General features: G+C 41.7%; 2 protein-coding genes across 2 annotated transcripts; one reads left to right on the top strand and one right to left on the bottom strand.

Annotated features, from left to right (window-relative positions):
* Nucleotides 1–3,655: 3,655 nt before the first annotated feature.
* LOC131958335 (myomodulin neuropeptides 2) lies at nucleotides 3,656–12,017 on the top strand. Its single transcript, XM_059323304.1, has 4 exons — nucleotides 3,656–3,853; nucleotides 8,375–8,498; nucleotides 9,603–9,776; nucleotides 11,375–12,017. The coding sequence occupies exons 1-4, from the start codon at nucleotides 3,799–3,801 to the stop codon at nucleotides 11,655–11,657; spliced, it is 636 nt and encodes a 211-aa protein (XP_059179287.1). The 5' UTR covers nucleotides 3,656–3,798; the 3' UTR covers nucleotides 11,658–12,017.
* A 2,140-nt stretch (nucleotides 12,018–14,157) lies between these two features.
* On the bottom strand, nucleotides 14,158–16,311 carry LOC131958337 (filaggrin-2-like). The gene has a single exon (XM_059323306.1). It carries the CDS (start codon nucleotides 16,309–16,311, stop codon nucleotides 14,158–14,160), a length of 2,154 nt encoding a protein of 717 aa, XP_059179289.1.
* Nucleotides 16,312–17,116: the final 805 nt, after the last annotated feature.

The raw sequence follows: 17,116 nt of genomic DNA, 5'->3' as shown, positions 1-17,116 counted from the left end.
CGCCACTGGTTTAGTTCAATATAATTCGTATCAAATTATCAAATTTTATAGACCTTTATATTATAATTCATACATACCCTATTACATTCTATATGCCTTTCATATATGGCATATAATATACAATACATTAAGAAACAAAACTAATAGATCAGAAAGCCTCTAATAATTAAAAAAAAAAAATCAATCAACCTGATAATTAAAATAAATGTAAAAATCTCGGAGTAGTATTTTTTTTAAATTGATTCATCGTACCATTTATTAAAAAGTTTAAAGTTTAGTTCATATCGATGCTATTTTAAGTACGAAATTTCGCTTTCAGGTTTTAACCCAAGTTTTAATTTATTTTTTTATCTAAACATATATTTTCAGAGGCGTATCAACCTGCTTTGGTGTTAGACACGCAATATCCCCTCCAGAAATTCACATTTGATAAGTTGTTACCCCTTTCTACCCTCGCTACGCCACTGTCATCTCCCAATTTCTTTCAATTCCTTCACCTTATCCACTATTCTCCCCTCGTCTGGCAGATAATCTCCCTTGAGCTGCTGGCCAATATAACTGACGCCAGTTCCACTATAAAAACGCACGACTAACCCAAACGCATTTTTCTTTCCCCGCATGACGTCACCGTCGTCTGCGAGGGGATAACAAAGCAGTCCCGCAGCCGCCACCATCCACGCAACGCCATTGGTTGATTGGATGTCGACATACGCCATGACAAAGTCGCCGGAAATTGCCTTCCCTCTAGCCGGACCCCTGCCTGGAAAAAGATTCAATAAACCGTGGAGAGTTATCCCACTTTAGGAAACTAATGAAGGAGGTCGTCGCCTACCAAATAGGATGGGATATTATTAGTCGCGAAATAAACATGTCTCCTACTTTCAGTGACACAAGATCTGTTTGATTTCGTTGAAAAATTACTTTACAAACTCAGTTAAAATCCCCAAAAAAAAATTTTTAAAGTTTACTTTCGATAATTAACAAAAAACTTTTACAGTCGGTTCCGATTAATCACGACAGCTGTTAAACGGGTTGATGTTTACTAGATTGTAATAAAAAAAAAATTACAAAAATGTAAAATCCGGACAGTGCATTTTTAAAACTTTTCAAATCGGACCAGGCGCTTAATTAGGGCATAACAGATCCTTACGGTTGAGCCCCAATATGAATTGAATTAAGGTCATATAAAATTGTGTTTATTTTTTGGTGTTGTTTGACAGAGGGAAGTGACGTAATTGAATTAGGGAATGAAGGATGGGTGTTTCTACGCGGGAAGAATCTCCAATAGTCTGTGCTTGCGTATGACGTAGATCCTAGCAGTTTTGTTCATGAACTCCGTGTTCCTGTTTATTTAAAGTTAGAATTTATTTTTTAAGACATCTAGAATAATTAGGCTTGAGTTTAAACATGATATACAGAGTAAAAATTGTTCCTACAAATTTGAAATCAGAACAATATGGCATACCAATAAAACTTTGTTGAGAGCGAGCTATTTTACCTGACTTAAAGAAAGTGTTCGATTGTCAAGGAAGCCGCCAGAATATTTGTTGCAAAGTTGATCAAAACTATAGGTTGTTTTTTTTTTCAGACACCACTGGATGTCCGTGGAGCAGAAGAAGTAGAGCTTACCTGTTTTATATTTGTGATCAGGAGAATTTACCTACCATTATTGACCCGGGTACTCATTTGAGCTGAGTTGTCTCGAGGGCATTGGTTTTAGAGATTTCAAACTCTACCAATCGTCCACATTCTCCGTAATTGGATGAACTCTACTTCACTTGCCCCAAAGGCTATCAGGTTTGAATGGGAACTTTACTTCCTCCCTATATTGAAGTAAAGCTATGCTAAACTTTTTGAAGGCGTTCTCATCAAAACCTGAATTTGCATATGTGCTAAATTGATACGTCTATGTAAAGTTACCATTTCAGACATAACGATCCTTATGGCAGATGAACTAAAGTACTAAATTTCATGTTTCTTAACCTCGGCATGGTGTGCTCAGCACTATGCCCAGCCGCTTTTACTTTCCCCTTTCCCCATCGTGAGTCAGGTACCCTATAGGGCTGGGTGGACTCAGATAATTCTTGCAATCGCGATTCAGGAACAAAATCCGAACTCGACACTTTGATGCTGGCATCCGAGCAGTCTACCACTCGACTATGCATAGGATCCACTAAACAACACAACATAAACATCGTTGTTCAATCAACACATAACGAAGTAATCTTCCTCGCTTTAATTGTGAAGAGTGGGGTGGCAGGCCCGGCTCCACCCCACCTAGTAACGCCAATACTTTCATGTATTTTACGCGCATTAAAAAAACGAAAAAAAATTAAAAGTGGTTTCTTTCATACGTAACAGATGAGATAAACGACCTTCACCTTGTAACGAACACGCAAAACACCGACCGTAAAACGGAACGACAACCGGATGCCGCTTTATGATAGAAGGGCGGAAGTGCAAGCTTCGCGGAGAAGGATGAACGCAACAACATACCTGGCGACTTATCGGCGCGCCATCTCGCCAATCGATAGCCACTGTCCTGCTGGATTACGTCAGGCACGACACCGACGAGGTGTCCCTGGATTTGACGGCGTAATGTCCGCCAAGAACTTGTCTTTTGTGGTTGTTAACTTTTTTACGTTTGAAAAGCCTAGCGTGACTGCGCATGCGTGGAACGGTTGTAACGGTAGCGTAAGAATAACGTCATCGTAATGGCCGACCTGCTTTAGGTTACGTTATAATTTATGTTTTGCTGGTGAGTCTATCGGTGCATTGGTTGTAGGGAAAGTACTTGAAGCTTTGTTTTGATTTCTCATACATGAATATTCTTTCGCAAAACGCAAAATACAACTACATACATAGGTAGACACTTTAATGCCTACGCTGCAATATACGCAATAACAATAGGCTTGTAATTATTATTTTATCGATCTTAAAAGTGAAAATCAAATGTATTGCTATACCAATATATACCAATATATACCAATATATATATATATATATATATATATATATATATATATATATATATATATATATATTACGTGCTTACTTGTCTAAATCCTATGAAATCTATATATAAGAAGGTAGTTGAGCAAAGAAAACAGTCCAATTGAGCAAGAAATGTGCCAGTTTTGGTGATAGATAAAATTATTTTTTCCCCTTGATACCAGTGTTTCTTCCAGACTTTTTTCTCCGGCGGGGGGGGGGGGGGGCGGGGCGGGTGGAATTTTCGGGAGGGGGGGCGGTAGACTTTCTTCGGGGGGGGGGGGCATAACTGCCCCCTCCTCGAAGCAAGTCTACCGCCCCCCCCCCCCCCCCCCCCCCGAAGAGATGCCTGGAAGAAACTCTGCTTGATACTTACGTGTTAAAGATCTTAAATTTTATTAACGCGCTTTTAAAGAGTTTGATTCTGCTTTTACGTCACGATATAGTTTTATGTGATTCACGGAGGAAAATAAAAAAACAATGTGTAGGATATTGAGTGGGCAACATTTATTCATCTCATTTTTCCCTTTCAATCATGACACCGCGCCAAAACGTGGGCCGAACGTTAATCGTCAGCCAATGAAAACCGTTCTTTCTCCGGCGTGCCAGTGACGTCACAGCCGTAAACCGGAGGCGCGAGTGTTTATAAACCGCGCGGAGATTGGTCAGTCAGTCTTTCTGGTTGGCAGGTTTGTGAGCAGGTAGAGAAGTCAAACAGAACATTTTTAAACTTGGTTTTCGCTTAAAAAAAAATATTTTGTCTCGGTAACAAGTCAGATAACACAAACTCAAGGGAAACAACCAGCCATGTCGACGATCAAATCAAACTGCCTTTATTTATTTCTTATCGTTATTTTCGCAGGTAAGTTTTGTCAAGGTGAATAAATATTTGATATTTTAAACCTTCGCATGAAAATCTGGGTGAAGTTTTATTCGCTTTTGTAATTAATTGTTATATTAACTGTAGGCTAATTGTTTTCTTTAAAACACCGTGTGTTTTTTTTATAAATACATTTTTATAGGCCCTAATCCAAATTTAAACTAACTACCGACAGACTAAGAAACAGAGGATTTTTTTTGAGTTGATTATATTTAAATCAAGCGATAGCATGAACCCGATAACAAGAAAACTAAGCAAAAAAGAAATTTTGTATTGTGAATTTTAAGAATGTCGTGAAAAGAACAACTTTAATATTTCTCCTAAAGTTCAAGTAAGAAGAAAAGGATCTTGTGCCGAGTATGGGGTGGTTGCTGTTGAAGATATAGCAGAAAGCCAGAGGCGTAGCGACCCTTCCCGGCGCCCGGGGACAAACTTTTCGATTTGCACCCCCCTCGACATTTCGATTTGCCACCCCACCTCAAACTTTCGATTTGCACCCCCACCCCCATCAGGATTTCGATTTGCACCCCCTCCCCTCAAACTTTCGATTTGCACCCCCCTCAACCTTTCAATTTACTTTTCCAACCCATTTTGGCGGCCCCTAAGGTCGGCGCCAGGGGACATATGTCCCCCGCCCCCCCCCCCCCCCTTGCTACACTACTGCAGAAAGCTACTGCCTGTTTCAAGTTCCTAGAACGTTTTTACTAACACCAGCGAATTCCGCCATCAGTGACCTTAAAGAAAAAGATAAATCCAATTTATCAGCAACCAACCAATGGACCCCGCTATTGATTGCTTTGTTACATGAAAAGAATGATCCCTCATCCTTTTGGGGCCCGTACCTCAACTTTTTTCCAGATTTCCAGTCTCCGAACTTGCCCATGTTCTGTGAGGATTCAGGGGTCAAACGGCTACTGGCAGGAACAGGGATGGATACCTCTGTCGAAAGGGACATACAAATGATTCAAGATGTCTATAACAAACGAGCTGTTCCATTTTTTATACACCTAATCAGTTGAGTGGGGACAAGAGAGATCTGGATCTGTTTAAAAAAAATTGTTGCTTTTGTTATGGCATATAGCTTCACGGAGTTTCAATATAAGGAGAAGGATGAGGGAAGTGATGATGAAATAGATGAGGAAGAAGAAAAGACCATGTCACCCCCAGTTGTTGTACCACTGGCGGATGCTTTGAATCACATTACCAAAAACAATGGTAAACTGACTTTTGTGGAGGAGGCACTTAAAACTGTCACCTCTAGGGTAATTAAAAAGGGTGAAAAGAAATTCAACACATACGGCCACGTCTCTAACCTCCATCTAATGAACATGTACGGGTTTGCTTAGCCATATCCTAATAATAAGGGACGGAGTGGTCTAGCAGTAGAGCGCTGGACTGCTAACTCGTAAGTCTCGAGTTCGAATCCGGGTTCAAGTCCTATTAGTAGATCGTTCCTGAGTCCACCCAACTCTGATAGGTACCTAACTCACGTTAGGGAAAGTAGAGGTGGCTGGCCATAATGCTGACCACACTATCTCTTCATATGCCGAGGTCACAGAAACAAGTGAACTCTACTTCACTTGAAAGGTTTGAAAGGGAAACTTTACTTTAACTTTATCCTGATAATACCAATGATGTGGTGGTGATACCCGTAGAGAGAATGCTAGAAGCAGCCACATATATCCAGCCAACTGATTCTGCGTTTCTTGATGAAAAATGGGAATTCCTCAAAAGTCAGGAAGTTGTGGTCGATAGCGATGTGATTGTTCTGGGTCAAAATGGCATTCTCACAGATGAAACGTGTTCTCAAGTACATGGTAATCACCATGAATAAAACAAAATTTAAATATTATAGAGAAAAAAAAAGACTTGAGTGATGCTGAGTGATTCTTCTGTTGTTGAATCTCAACTTGACTTGGTGGAGTCACATTAGAAATGTATACTCAAAAGATTTGCTGAAATTCACCTGACAAAGTATCCCACTAGTTCATGGGAAGATCAAGAAAAAATTAAACAGGCAGGAGCTTTCAAACCAAGGGACAGATTTGCATTGTATGTTGCTCATAGCCAAAAGATGTTACTCCACCAGTTAATAAACCAGTCATGTCATGTTTGCCTGTCGTCCCTACTGGAACATAGGCCGTTGACAAGAGCTTTCCAGACGTCTCTGTCCTGGGCTAGTCTCTCCAACTGTCCCCAGGCGTATCCAATCTTCTTGGTGTCTTCTTCCAGGTCACGTCTCCAGGTCTAATAAACCAGTGCAAATGAAAAAAAGGTTATATTTAAAAATGTATGATGTAATTAAACCATTTAATTAGATAATGTAGGCCTGCTTCGTGTGCTCAAAATGTAAGGCCACATTGGATTTGAACACTAGTATGAATCAGGGATAAACATTGTAGAAGGATAATATCTTTTAGATGGCACGCAGATTCGGATGAAATAGCTCCACTGTGTTTTGGATATATTGGATTGCTTTGTTATTTGCAAATTTCAAAAACGACATCAACTAGTAATACGACATCAACTAGTAATACGACATCAAACTAGTAATACGACATCAAACTAGTAATACAACATGAACTAGCAATACGACATCAACTAGTAATACGACATCATCTAATAATACGACATGAACTAGCAATAAGACATGAACTAGTAATACGACATCAACTAGTAATACGACATCAACTAGTAACACGACATCATCATCTACTGAGCAGTATGAAATCTGTTCTATGGTTCTGAGACGTGGAGTGTAACACTAATAACAACAAACTTCAGACTTTCATCAACGGACGCCTCCGCCGCATATGGAACATCATTTGGCCCCTGAAAAAAATTACCAATGCCAAACTGTGTAGAAAACTGGCCAAGACCTCATTGGCAAAGGATTACAAAAGCGCCAATGGCGACGGATTGGACCCACCCTGTGTAAAGCAACTAGCAACATCACCAGACAGTGATGCAGAAGCAGCCGGATTCGCCCCGATGGTTGCATTCATATGCTCCACAAGGGGCTCACAGGAATGACGATGGTGATGGTGATGATGAAAATGATGATGACGAATACGACATTAGCGAATTATACGACATTAACATATACAATGACTCAATCACTTGTGCTAAATTCACGTTCATAAGCGCATGTTCGCAAGCTAGAAACCATCTTACCCTTCGCGACATTAACTTTACGATATAACATTCTCATCTTACATTGAACTCTCCGCCAACGTATTATCAGGCTAGTAGTTATCAAGGGACGCGACTCTGTCGTTATTTTATCTTCCGTGTTACATTCAAAATATACTGGGTAGCGTCCCTTGGGATTTGGCGACCAAATGCGAGTAGGCCTACACGTACAAAAGGCCGCCCTTAACATTCACCACTTCTATAGACCGTCTGCAATGAACCAACACATATTCTTTTTAAATAATAGTACAAAAAATTCAAAATATAATGCTCAAAATTTTTTTGAAATATTAAACGAAATTTACTTTTCTGCTGTCACTATGTTAAGTGTAGGTTTGCGTTTTCAACCCTAGAATTGTCGATATACTATAGAAAGTTAACTGTAGAAAGTTATCAGGAGAAAGTAAACTACAGAATGCTAACTATATAATGTTCACTATATAAAGTAAATTATTGAGAACTAACTGCAAGATATTACTGTAGAAATGTTTACTTTAACAGTTAGCTAATGAAATTTAACCGTAGAATGTCAACCATTCCCATTAAGGGGTACATCATATTTCTTGGGGTAAACAGACATCCGCTATGTGGATGTGCTACAAATCCCAGCCAATGGCGTGAAGACAGTGAGTCGTTGCTTTTGCAGGATCTAGAATCTAGGTGTTGTCCATAATGTCGAGAGGTGAAAGTAAATGCATGAGAGACAACCCTTTCCCTCTTGTATTTCTTGTTGAAAGTCCCCGTGTGTCTTGTTGAATGTCCCTGTGTCTTGTTGAATGTCCCGGTGTCTTGTTGAATGTCTCATATGTCTTGTTGAATGTCCCGGTGTGTCTTGTTGAATGTCCCACGTGTCTTATTGAATGTCCCGGTTGTCTTGTTGAATGTCTCATGTGTCTTGTTGAATGTCCCATGTGTCTTGTTGAATGTCCAATGTGCCTTGTTGAATGTCCCGGTTGTCTTGTTGAATGTCCCATGTGTCTTGTTGAATGTCCCGGTTATCTTTTTGAATGTCCCATGTGTCTTGTTGAATGTCCCATATGTCTTGTTGAATGTCCCGGTTGTCTTGCTCAAAATGTCCCATGTGTCTTGTTGAATGTCCAATGGGTGTCTTGTTGAATATCCCGTTTGTCTTGTTGAATGTCCCTGTGTCTTGTTAAATGTCCCATGTGTCGTGTTAAATGTCCCATGTGTCTTGTTGAATGTCCCTGTGTCTTACTGAATGTCCCATGTGTCTTGTTGAATGTCTCATGTGTGTCTTCTTGAATGTCTCATGTGTGTCTTGTTGAATGTCCCGGTGTGTCTTGTTCCCAGGCTACACAGCTGCTGAAACAGACCCTTTCACGGACGATGACGTCAACGACGATGACGTCAGCAAAAGAGGATGGAGTATGCTGAGACTAGGGCGAGGGCTGCAGATGCTCAGACTAGGCAAACGGTAAGTCGTCACAGCTTTACAAAATGTCTGACTGAGTTCGTAATATTGTAATCTTTTAGTTGGCTAACGAATAGATTCTAAGATTTACGCACCCTGGAAAACCATAGTCTATTTAATACTAGCCTGACAATTTGTTGTTTTTTTTTTTAAATCGCAATCGTAATAGAAACACGCCTTCAGTAGGTAAGTGGTTTCCTGGCTTTTAGAATCAAGCAGAGTCTGTTATTACCTTTTTTTCCTTTTTGCCCAAAATACACAATTCCGCCAGAGAAAGCTCTTTCCATTTGTGTCGTTCTTTGGCAACTTTCTTGGCAGTCCCCTAAGATAGTTCTGCCTTTGTCTGTTGTTTTTCTGCTGTGCGCCTCCAAGTCTCCATTGGCCTTCCCTGTTTGGGGGTTGGCAGCGTGTTTCCAGCACGACCCCCAGAGCAGCGGGAGTGTCCTGGCATGACCCCCAGAGGAACGGGAGTGTCCTGGCATGACCCTTAGAGCTATACTAGCGGGAGTGTAAAATTCCAGGCATCCCCCCCACCCCCCCCCCCGAGCTATATCAGCGGGAGTGTAAACTGTAGCATGACCCCCAGAGCTATATCAGCGGGAGTTCAACCAGGCTGGAAAGATCTGCGCTAGCATCTTAATCCTACAGGTTGGGGTTGAACAAAGGTCATTAAACTTATTTCATAGAAAAATAGAATCCGCTACAGAAACCTAACCAGAAGGCAATCAGAATATGTGACTCCATTTAAATAAGCCAACAAATCTTGGAATACCCCCACCCCCCCCCCCACACACACACACACATACACATTATCATCATCACCCCATCATCATTAAAGCTTTGGGGAAATATTAATTCAATGTTTAAAAGTGCACTTATTTTTAAGCCCTTATGTTTAGGCTTTCTCCCTTGAACTAGTTAAAGAATACGTACAAAACAGCGTAAATAAATCACTATTAAATACCACTAAGTCTTGCTATGTATATGTATGTGTGTGTGTATGTGTGTTTCAAATAATCATGTAATCATTAAATACCACCAAGTCTTGCAGTGTATATATGTGTGTGTATGTGTAATTCAAATAATCATGTGATATGTCTGTCTTAGCGGTGCCACACGTCAAATTCCCATGCTGCGCTTGGGCCGCTCGTCCGCCGATGACGTCATCTCGCCCAACGACTTGCAGGCTCTCCTAGAATCGCTTCTCGAGATCCCGCGAGACGAGTCAAGGCGTCAACCTCCCCTCCCTCGGTACGGCAGGGACAGCAGCGCCGCCAGAAGGTGAGTTGACACGTGCTACACCTGAGGTGGGGTAAGGGGTGGGTGGGGTTAGACCCGGGCACGGCCGGACTACGGTGAAGCTAGATAAAGTTGAGTCTACTTGATAGAATGAAGGGGGTTAGGAAAAGATTTAGGCTTGGGTAAGGATGGCTAGAACGGAAGTGCTAGAAGATTAGCTGACACTTGTCAAGCATAAGAACAGGTTGGGGTGAAAGGTTAGGTCAAGGCCAGTCAGGCGAGGGTATGTCATTACTCTTCCTGTTTGATGGTGTTTTCAATCATCTTTGGTTTCTGTCAATCCTACTGGTGAATGGGAAGTCAGAAAAAGCTCGTTGCTGTCCTCTGCCGTGATGGTGTATGGGCATCTAGCTAAGGTTCTCCGGAGTCCTCTGTCCTGATGAGGTATGGGCATCTAGCTAAGGTTCTCCGGAGTCCTCTGTCCTGATGAGGTATGGGCATCTAGCTAAGGTTCTCCGGAGTCCTCTGTCCTGATGAGGTATGGGCATCTAGCTAAGGCGCTCCGGAGTCCTCTGTCCTGATGAGGTATGGGCATCTAGCTAAGGCGCTCCGGAGTCCTCTGCCCTGATAGTGTATAGGCATCTAGCTAAGGTTCTCTTGAGTTCTGTGTTATGGGTTGCCCATGATCTCTAGTTAGAGCAAGATTTGTACACATTGCCATCTTCTGTTACTTCAAAAACTAGAGAGTTCCAAGGAATCGAAAAGTGTCTTAAAAGAAAGCCTACATTTAAAAGCTAATGAAATATAACATTATTCTCTGGGTTTTCATCTCAATAAACAGAGTATTAAAATTAAGAATTATTATTAAATACTATGATAAAATGCCTTATACAACTTTAAAAAAAAAAGGTTAAAGAGGTTATTCATCTCATCCAGGTCGTTGAACAATGACAACAAAATTTTAAAATGTATCTTTTTAAAATAATTAAATACGCTGATAATTGTCTTTGTAAAAAGAATAGTTTTTTTTTCTATCCAGGTCTCTGAACAATGACGACTAAATTAAAATAATTAAATACGCTGATAAGATGTCTTACAAAAAAGAAAAAAAAAATTTTTTTACACCAGTTATTTTTTAGTATATCCAGATTCCTGAACAATGACGACTGAATCAAAAATGTATCTATTTTAAAATAATCAAATACGCTGATAAAATGTCGTTAAAAAAGAAAATTATTTTATTTGTTCCATCCAGGTCACTTAACAATGACGACTAAATTGAAAAATAATTAAATACGAAGATAAAATGCCTTAAAAAAATTATTCAATTTATTCCACCCAGGTCCCTGAACAATAACGACTAAATTTTTAAAAATTAAATACGTTGATAAAATGTCTTTAAAAAAAGAAAATTATTTAATTTGTTCCACCCAGGTCCCTGAACAATGATGACTAAATTTAAAAAAAAAATTTAAATAATACGCTGATAAAATATCTTTTTTAAAAAAAAAGAAAATTATTTAATTAATTCCACCCAGGTCCCTGAACAATAATGACTAAATTTTTAAAAAAATATTTAAATACGCTGTTAAAATATCTTTTTTTTTAAAAAAGAAAATGATTTAATTAATTCCACCCAGGTCCCTGAACAGTGACGACGACGATGGTATCCCCACGGACTTCCTCCCCCCTCTGCGGAAGATCGTCTACCGCCCGGCCCCCAGAGGCGGCCGCTACAGACGGTCCCTCTCCCCCAGCGACTACAATGACTTCCTGCTGTCCAGATACAACTACCAGGGTCAGCCAATGCCCGAACGTTTCGTGGAAGCCAAAGCCGTTCCCAGGCCAAGAATAGGCCGAGGCCGAGACGACCAATCAGATAACACCAGCAGCGTCGTCGCCAAGGGAACCAATCAAGCGTAAACAATAAACATGGCTGGTGTTGGGTTGATTTTATAGGAATAAAATCAGAACAGATTTTTTGATTCAAATTCTCTTTCGTGATCTAAATTTTTTTTCGTGATACATGAAAGAGGGAAGTTTACATAATCTAAAAAAAAAAACATTGTTTCATTTAATTTTAAAAACTCGAAAGGCGAACTTAGAAAAGGCTTACATACAGAAATCTATAAACTAGTATAAACAGTTTCTATAAATTGACTAACTAGACGTGTAAAAACCTTTCTATGATTACCACTCTCAAAATGCTCCCTATATTTAGACAATAAATTGTATGAAATTCTAGAAAGACAAAGCTCATGAAATAAAATTATTTTCCGAGAATTGTTATTATTATTTTTTCCAGATTATTTCTTTTTATTTGAATATATTGTTGCCAGGACATTATTGAAGCAAGCGACAAATTTGCCAATTTGTACTTCATTCTAAATACCTAAAAAATATTTTGGTATTCAGACTTAAATGTATAATTCATTTAGTTTAACGTGAACGTTTTTAAACACTAGTGCACATTATGGGGAAAACAAAATCTGATGTCAAGGGAAACACATGCACAATATGTGGTCGAATGCTAGAGCGTTTGATTGCTAGCTCGAAGGATCTTGGTTCAGACTCGTGTTTACTGGACGTCCCTGAATCCACCCAGCTCTGATTGGTACCAGACTCACTTAAGGGAAACATATGCGGCTGGGCATAGTGCTGACCATACTAGCTCTTCATATGCCGAGGTCATTGAAACAGATGACCTCTATTTCGTCTGCCCCCATGTGTCGGCAGTGTTTCTTCCAGACTTTTTTCTCCGGGGGTTGAGGGGGGAGGGGCACTTTCGGGGGGGGGGGGTGAAGTCCCCAGAAGAGATGCCTGGAAGAAAATCTGTGTGTCGTGGGCACGAAAGGCAAAAAAAGATGATGAGTGCAAATTATACATGTAAAATATTTCAAGTAGACTGCGATGTATATTTTGCATGACAGAAAAAAAAGTGCACTGCCTACTTAGTCTATAGGCCTACATTCAAAGGAATTATGACTTCATACGAAACCCACTCTCTTATTAGGAATATAACCTGCGATGACTGAAAAATCAATGACGTACCTGAAAATTATTTAGCGCGAGTGTTTCACTATTTAACATCTGTTTTTTTTTTTACCCCTTTTTACATCCTTCTTTGTTTTCCTTATTTGGCATCGGCCTTTGTTTTCTCTAGACATTAGTCTTTGTGTCCCATTCTTGTCTATCGACCAAGCAATTTGAAAAGCTACATTACCTTTGGGGGATTTTAAGTATTTTGTGTAAGGTTACACAAATCTTGAAACGTTGCCCAGAATTTTCTCTCAGCGTCACAGACATCAGTGAACTCAGAGATTACAACAACAAAAATTTTAAGAAAAATTTAAAAACCACGACCTTAAACACTAATACTCATAGGGTCATTACAACTTCAACCAAATATGTTGTCCCTCATCAGAGCCATAGAACAATTTAGGGAACAATGAAGTTGGACCTGAGAAATTGGGCCTACACTCTGATGCGGCATCTCATTTTTACTCCAACTATGTTCGTTGTATTTTTATTATTTTTTTTAAAACCTGTGGGCACCATGGTTAATAACAGACCAGCCTTCTGAAAAGAACTTGGCACAAAAAGCAACCTAGCACGACATGCTACATCCCACTACAGAATCAGTTTTTCTTCCAGACTTTTATCTCCAGGTGGGCACTTGAAATTTTCGGGGGTGGGGGGGGTAGACTTTCTCCGGGGGGGGGGGGTATATATTTTCTATATAAATTATATAAATTTCATTGCGTTCGGGGGGGGGGGGGAGGGCTCCCGTGACGCTCGCATCTCGTTTGATAGTGGACTGAACTCAAAGACAGGAGGGGCTGATGGTGCCCACATTGTTCTGTGGGCTGACTAATGCCCACATTGTAGGCTGACTGATGCCCACATTGTTCTGTGGGCTGACTGATGCCCACATTGTAGGCTGACTGGTGCCCACATTGTTCTGTGGGCTGACTGGTGCCCACATTGTTCTGTAGGCTGACTGGTACCCACATTGTTCTGTAGGCTGACTGATGCCCACATTGTTCTGTGGGCTGACTGGTGCCCACATTGTTCTGTGGGCTGGCTGGTGCCTACATTGTTCTGTGGGCTGACTGGTGCCCACATTGTTCTGTGGGATGGTTCCCACATTGTTCTGTGGGCTGACTGGTGCCTACATTGTTCTGTGGGCTGACTGGTGCCCACATTGTTCTGTGGGCTGACTGATGCCCACATTGTTCTGTAGGCTGACTGGTACCCACATTGTTCTGTAGGCTGACTGATGCCCACATTGTTCTGTGGGCTGACTGATGCCCACATTGTTCTGTGGGCTGACTGATGCCCACATTGTTCTGTGGGCTGACTGGTGCCCACATTGTTCTGTGGGATGACTGGTGCCCACATTGTTCTGTGGGCTGACTGATGCCTACATTGTTCTGTGGGCTGACTGATGCCCACATTGTTCTGTGGGTGGACTGATGCCCACATTGTTCTGTGGGCTGACTGGTGCCCACATTGTTCTGTGGGCTGACTGGTGCCCACATTGTTCTGTGGGCTGACTGGTGCCCACATTGTAGGCTGGCTGGTGCCTACATTGTTCTGTGGGCTGACTGGTGCCCACATTGTTCTGTGGACTGACTGATACCCACATTGTTCTGTGGGCTGACTGGTGCCCACATTGTTCTGTGGGCTGACTGGTGCCCACATTGTTCTGTGGGCTGACTGGTGCCCACATTGTTCTGTGGGCTGACTGGTGCCCACATTGTTCTGTGGGCTGACTGATGCCCACATTGTTCTGTGGGATGGTTCCCACATTGTTCTGTGGGCTGACTGGGGCCCACATTGTTCTGTGGGCTGACTGATGCCCACATTGTTCTGTGGGCTGACTGGTGCCCACATTGTTCTGTGGGCTGACTGGTGCCCACATTGTTCTGTAGGCCGGTGCCCACATTGTTCTGTGGGCTGACTGATGCCCACATTGTTCTGTGGGCTGACTGATGCCCACATTGTTCTGTGGGCTGACTGATGCCCACATTGTTCTGTAGGCCGGTGCCCACATTGTTCTGTGGGCTGACTGATGCCCACATTGTTCTGTGGGCTGACTGATGCCCACATTGTTCTGTGGGCTGACTGGTGCCCACATTGTTCTGTGGGCTGACTGGTGCCCACATTGTTCTGTGGGCTGACTGGTGCCCACATTGTTCTGTGGGCTGACTGATGCCCACATTGTTCTGTGGGCTGACTGATGCCCACATTGTTTTGTGGGCTGACTGGTGCCCACATTGTTCTGTGGGCTGACTGGTGCCCACATTGTTCTGTGGGCTGACTGATGCCCACATTGTTCTGTGGGCTGACTGATGCCCACATTGTTCTGTGGGCTGACTGATGCCCACATTGTTCTGTGGGCTGACTGGTGCCCACATTGTTCTGTGGGCTGGCAGCCCACATTGTTCTGTGGGCTGACTGGTGCCCACATTGTTCTGTGGGCTGACTGATGCCCACATTGTTCTGTGGGCTGACTGGTGCCCACATTGTTCTGTGGGCTGACTGGTGCCCACATTGTTCTGTGGGCTGACTGGTGCCCACATTGTTCTGTGGGATGGTGCCCACATTGTTCTGTGGGCTGACTGGTGCCCACATTGTTCTGTGGGCTGACTGATGCCCACATTGTTCTGTGGACTGACTGGTGCCTACATTGTTCTGTGGGCTGACTGATGCCCACATTGTTCTGTGGGCTGGGGCCCACATTGTTCTGTGGGCTGACTGGTGCCCACATTGTTCTGTGGGCTGACTGATGCCCACATTGTTCTGTGGGCTGACTGGTGCCCACATTTTTCTGTGGGCTGACTGGTGCCCACATTGTTCTGTGGGCTGACTGGTGCCCACATTGTTCTGTGGACTGACTGGTGCCTACATTGTTCTGTGGGCTGACTGGTGCCCACATTGTTCTGTGGGCTGACTGGTGCCCACATTGTTCTGTGGGCTGACTGGTGCCCACATTGTTCTGTGGGCTGACTGATGCCCACATTGTTTTGTGGGCTGACTGGTGCACACATTGTTCTGTGGGCTGACTGGTGCCCACATTGTTCTGTGGGCTGACTGATGCCCACATTGTTCTGTGGGCTGACTGATGCCCACATTGTTCTGTGGGCTGACTGGTGCCCACATTGTTCTGTGGGCTGACTGGTGCCCACATTGTTCTGTGGGCTGGGGCCCACATTGTTCTGTGGGCTGACTGGTGCCCACATTGTTCTGTGGGCTGACTGATGCCCACATTGTTCTGTGGGCTGACTGGTGCCCACATTGTTCTGTGGGCTGACTGGTGCCCACATTGTTCTGTGGGATGGTGCCCACATTGTTCTGTGGGCTGACTGGTGCCCACATTGTTCTGTGGGCTGACTGATGCCCACATTGTTTTGTGGGCTGACTGGTGCCCACATTGTTCTGTGGGCTGACTGATGCCCACATTGTTCTGTGGGCTGACTGATGCCCACATTGTTCTGTGGGCTGACTGATGCCCACATTGTTCTGTGGGCTGACTGATGCCCACATTATTCTGTGGGCTGACTGGTGCCCACATTCTTCTGTAGTCTAACTCAAGACAAGTGCAGAAGGACCTATACTTTGGTTTGAGCACTCCTCTAAATAATTTGGTTCATGAAAACAAAGTCTCCCTTAATTTAAATAGTGTTTTTGTTTCCAAGTTTATTTCAAACACTTTTGTACAAATTATAAATAGAGTTTTCAAGTTGATTATAATTTTACACAATCTTATAGGTACAAAAGGACACTCTAGAGCCTACTTAAGTTATAGACCTATACTGTTTAATATATATATATATATATATATATATATATATATATATATATATATATATATATATATATATATATATATATATATATATATATAATCATTTAACAGTTACATTTATTTTATTCTGATTTCTTGAATCTTCCAAAGTGCTAAAAATCACATTGAACTAATCTAACAGCCTTAATTCTATCTGCTTTATGTATTATATTTACATGTACATAATATCATACTAGGTATGTGCAAACATAACCATAAAACAATTGACAAATCGGTATCAAAATAGATACTATTAAACATGATAGATTAGATACTTTTTTTTTTTACATCAAGACATAATTTGTGAGTTAAATTGTCAGCAGTCTTTTGCCCTACAAGTCTATATTAGAACATATATATTTAAAAGTTAACAAATGAAAATCGAGTTAACATTGCATCAAACAGTAAATAATAGCATGAATGGTTAACATTTGAAAGATCAACCACTGAAGGTTTTATATAGATGTAAATGTTACACAATGTGATTCAATGAAAAAATATATTTTCCCTTAATAACTTCAAAATATATCTT

The sequence above is a fragment of the Physella acuta genome, unplaced genomic scaffold (assembly GCF_028476545.2).
Source record: "Physella acuta isolate Inbredline_101_S28 unplaced genomic scaffold, ASM2847654v3 ptg001318l, whole genome shotgun sequence".
Taxonomy (NCBI): Eukaryota; Metazoa; Mollusca; class Gastropoda; family Physidae; genus Physella; species Physella acuta.
This window is presented reverse-complemented; position numbering and strand designations above follow the sequence as displayed.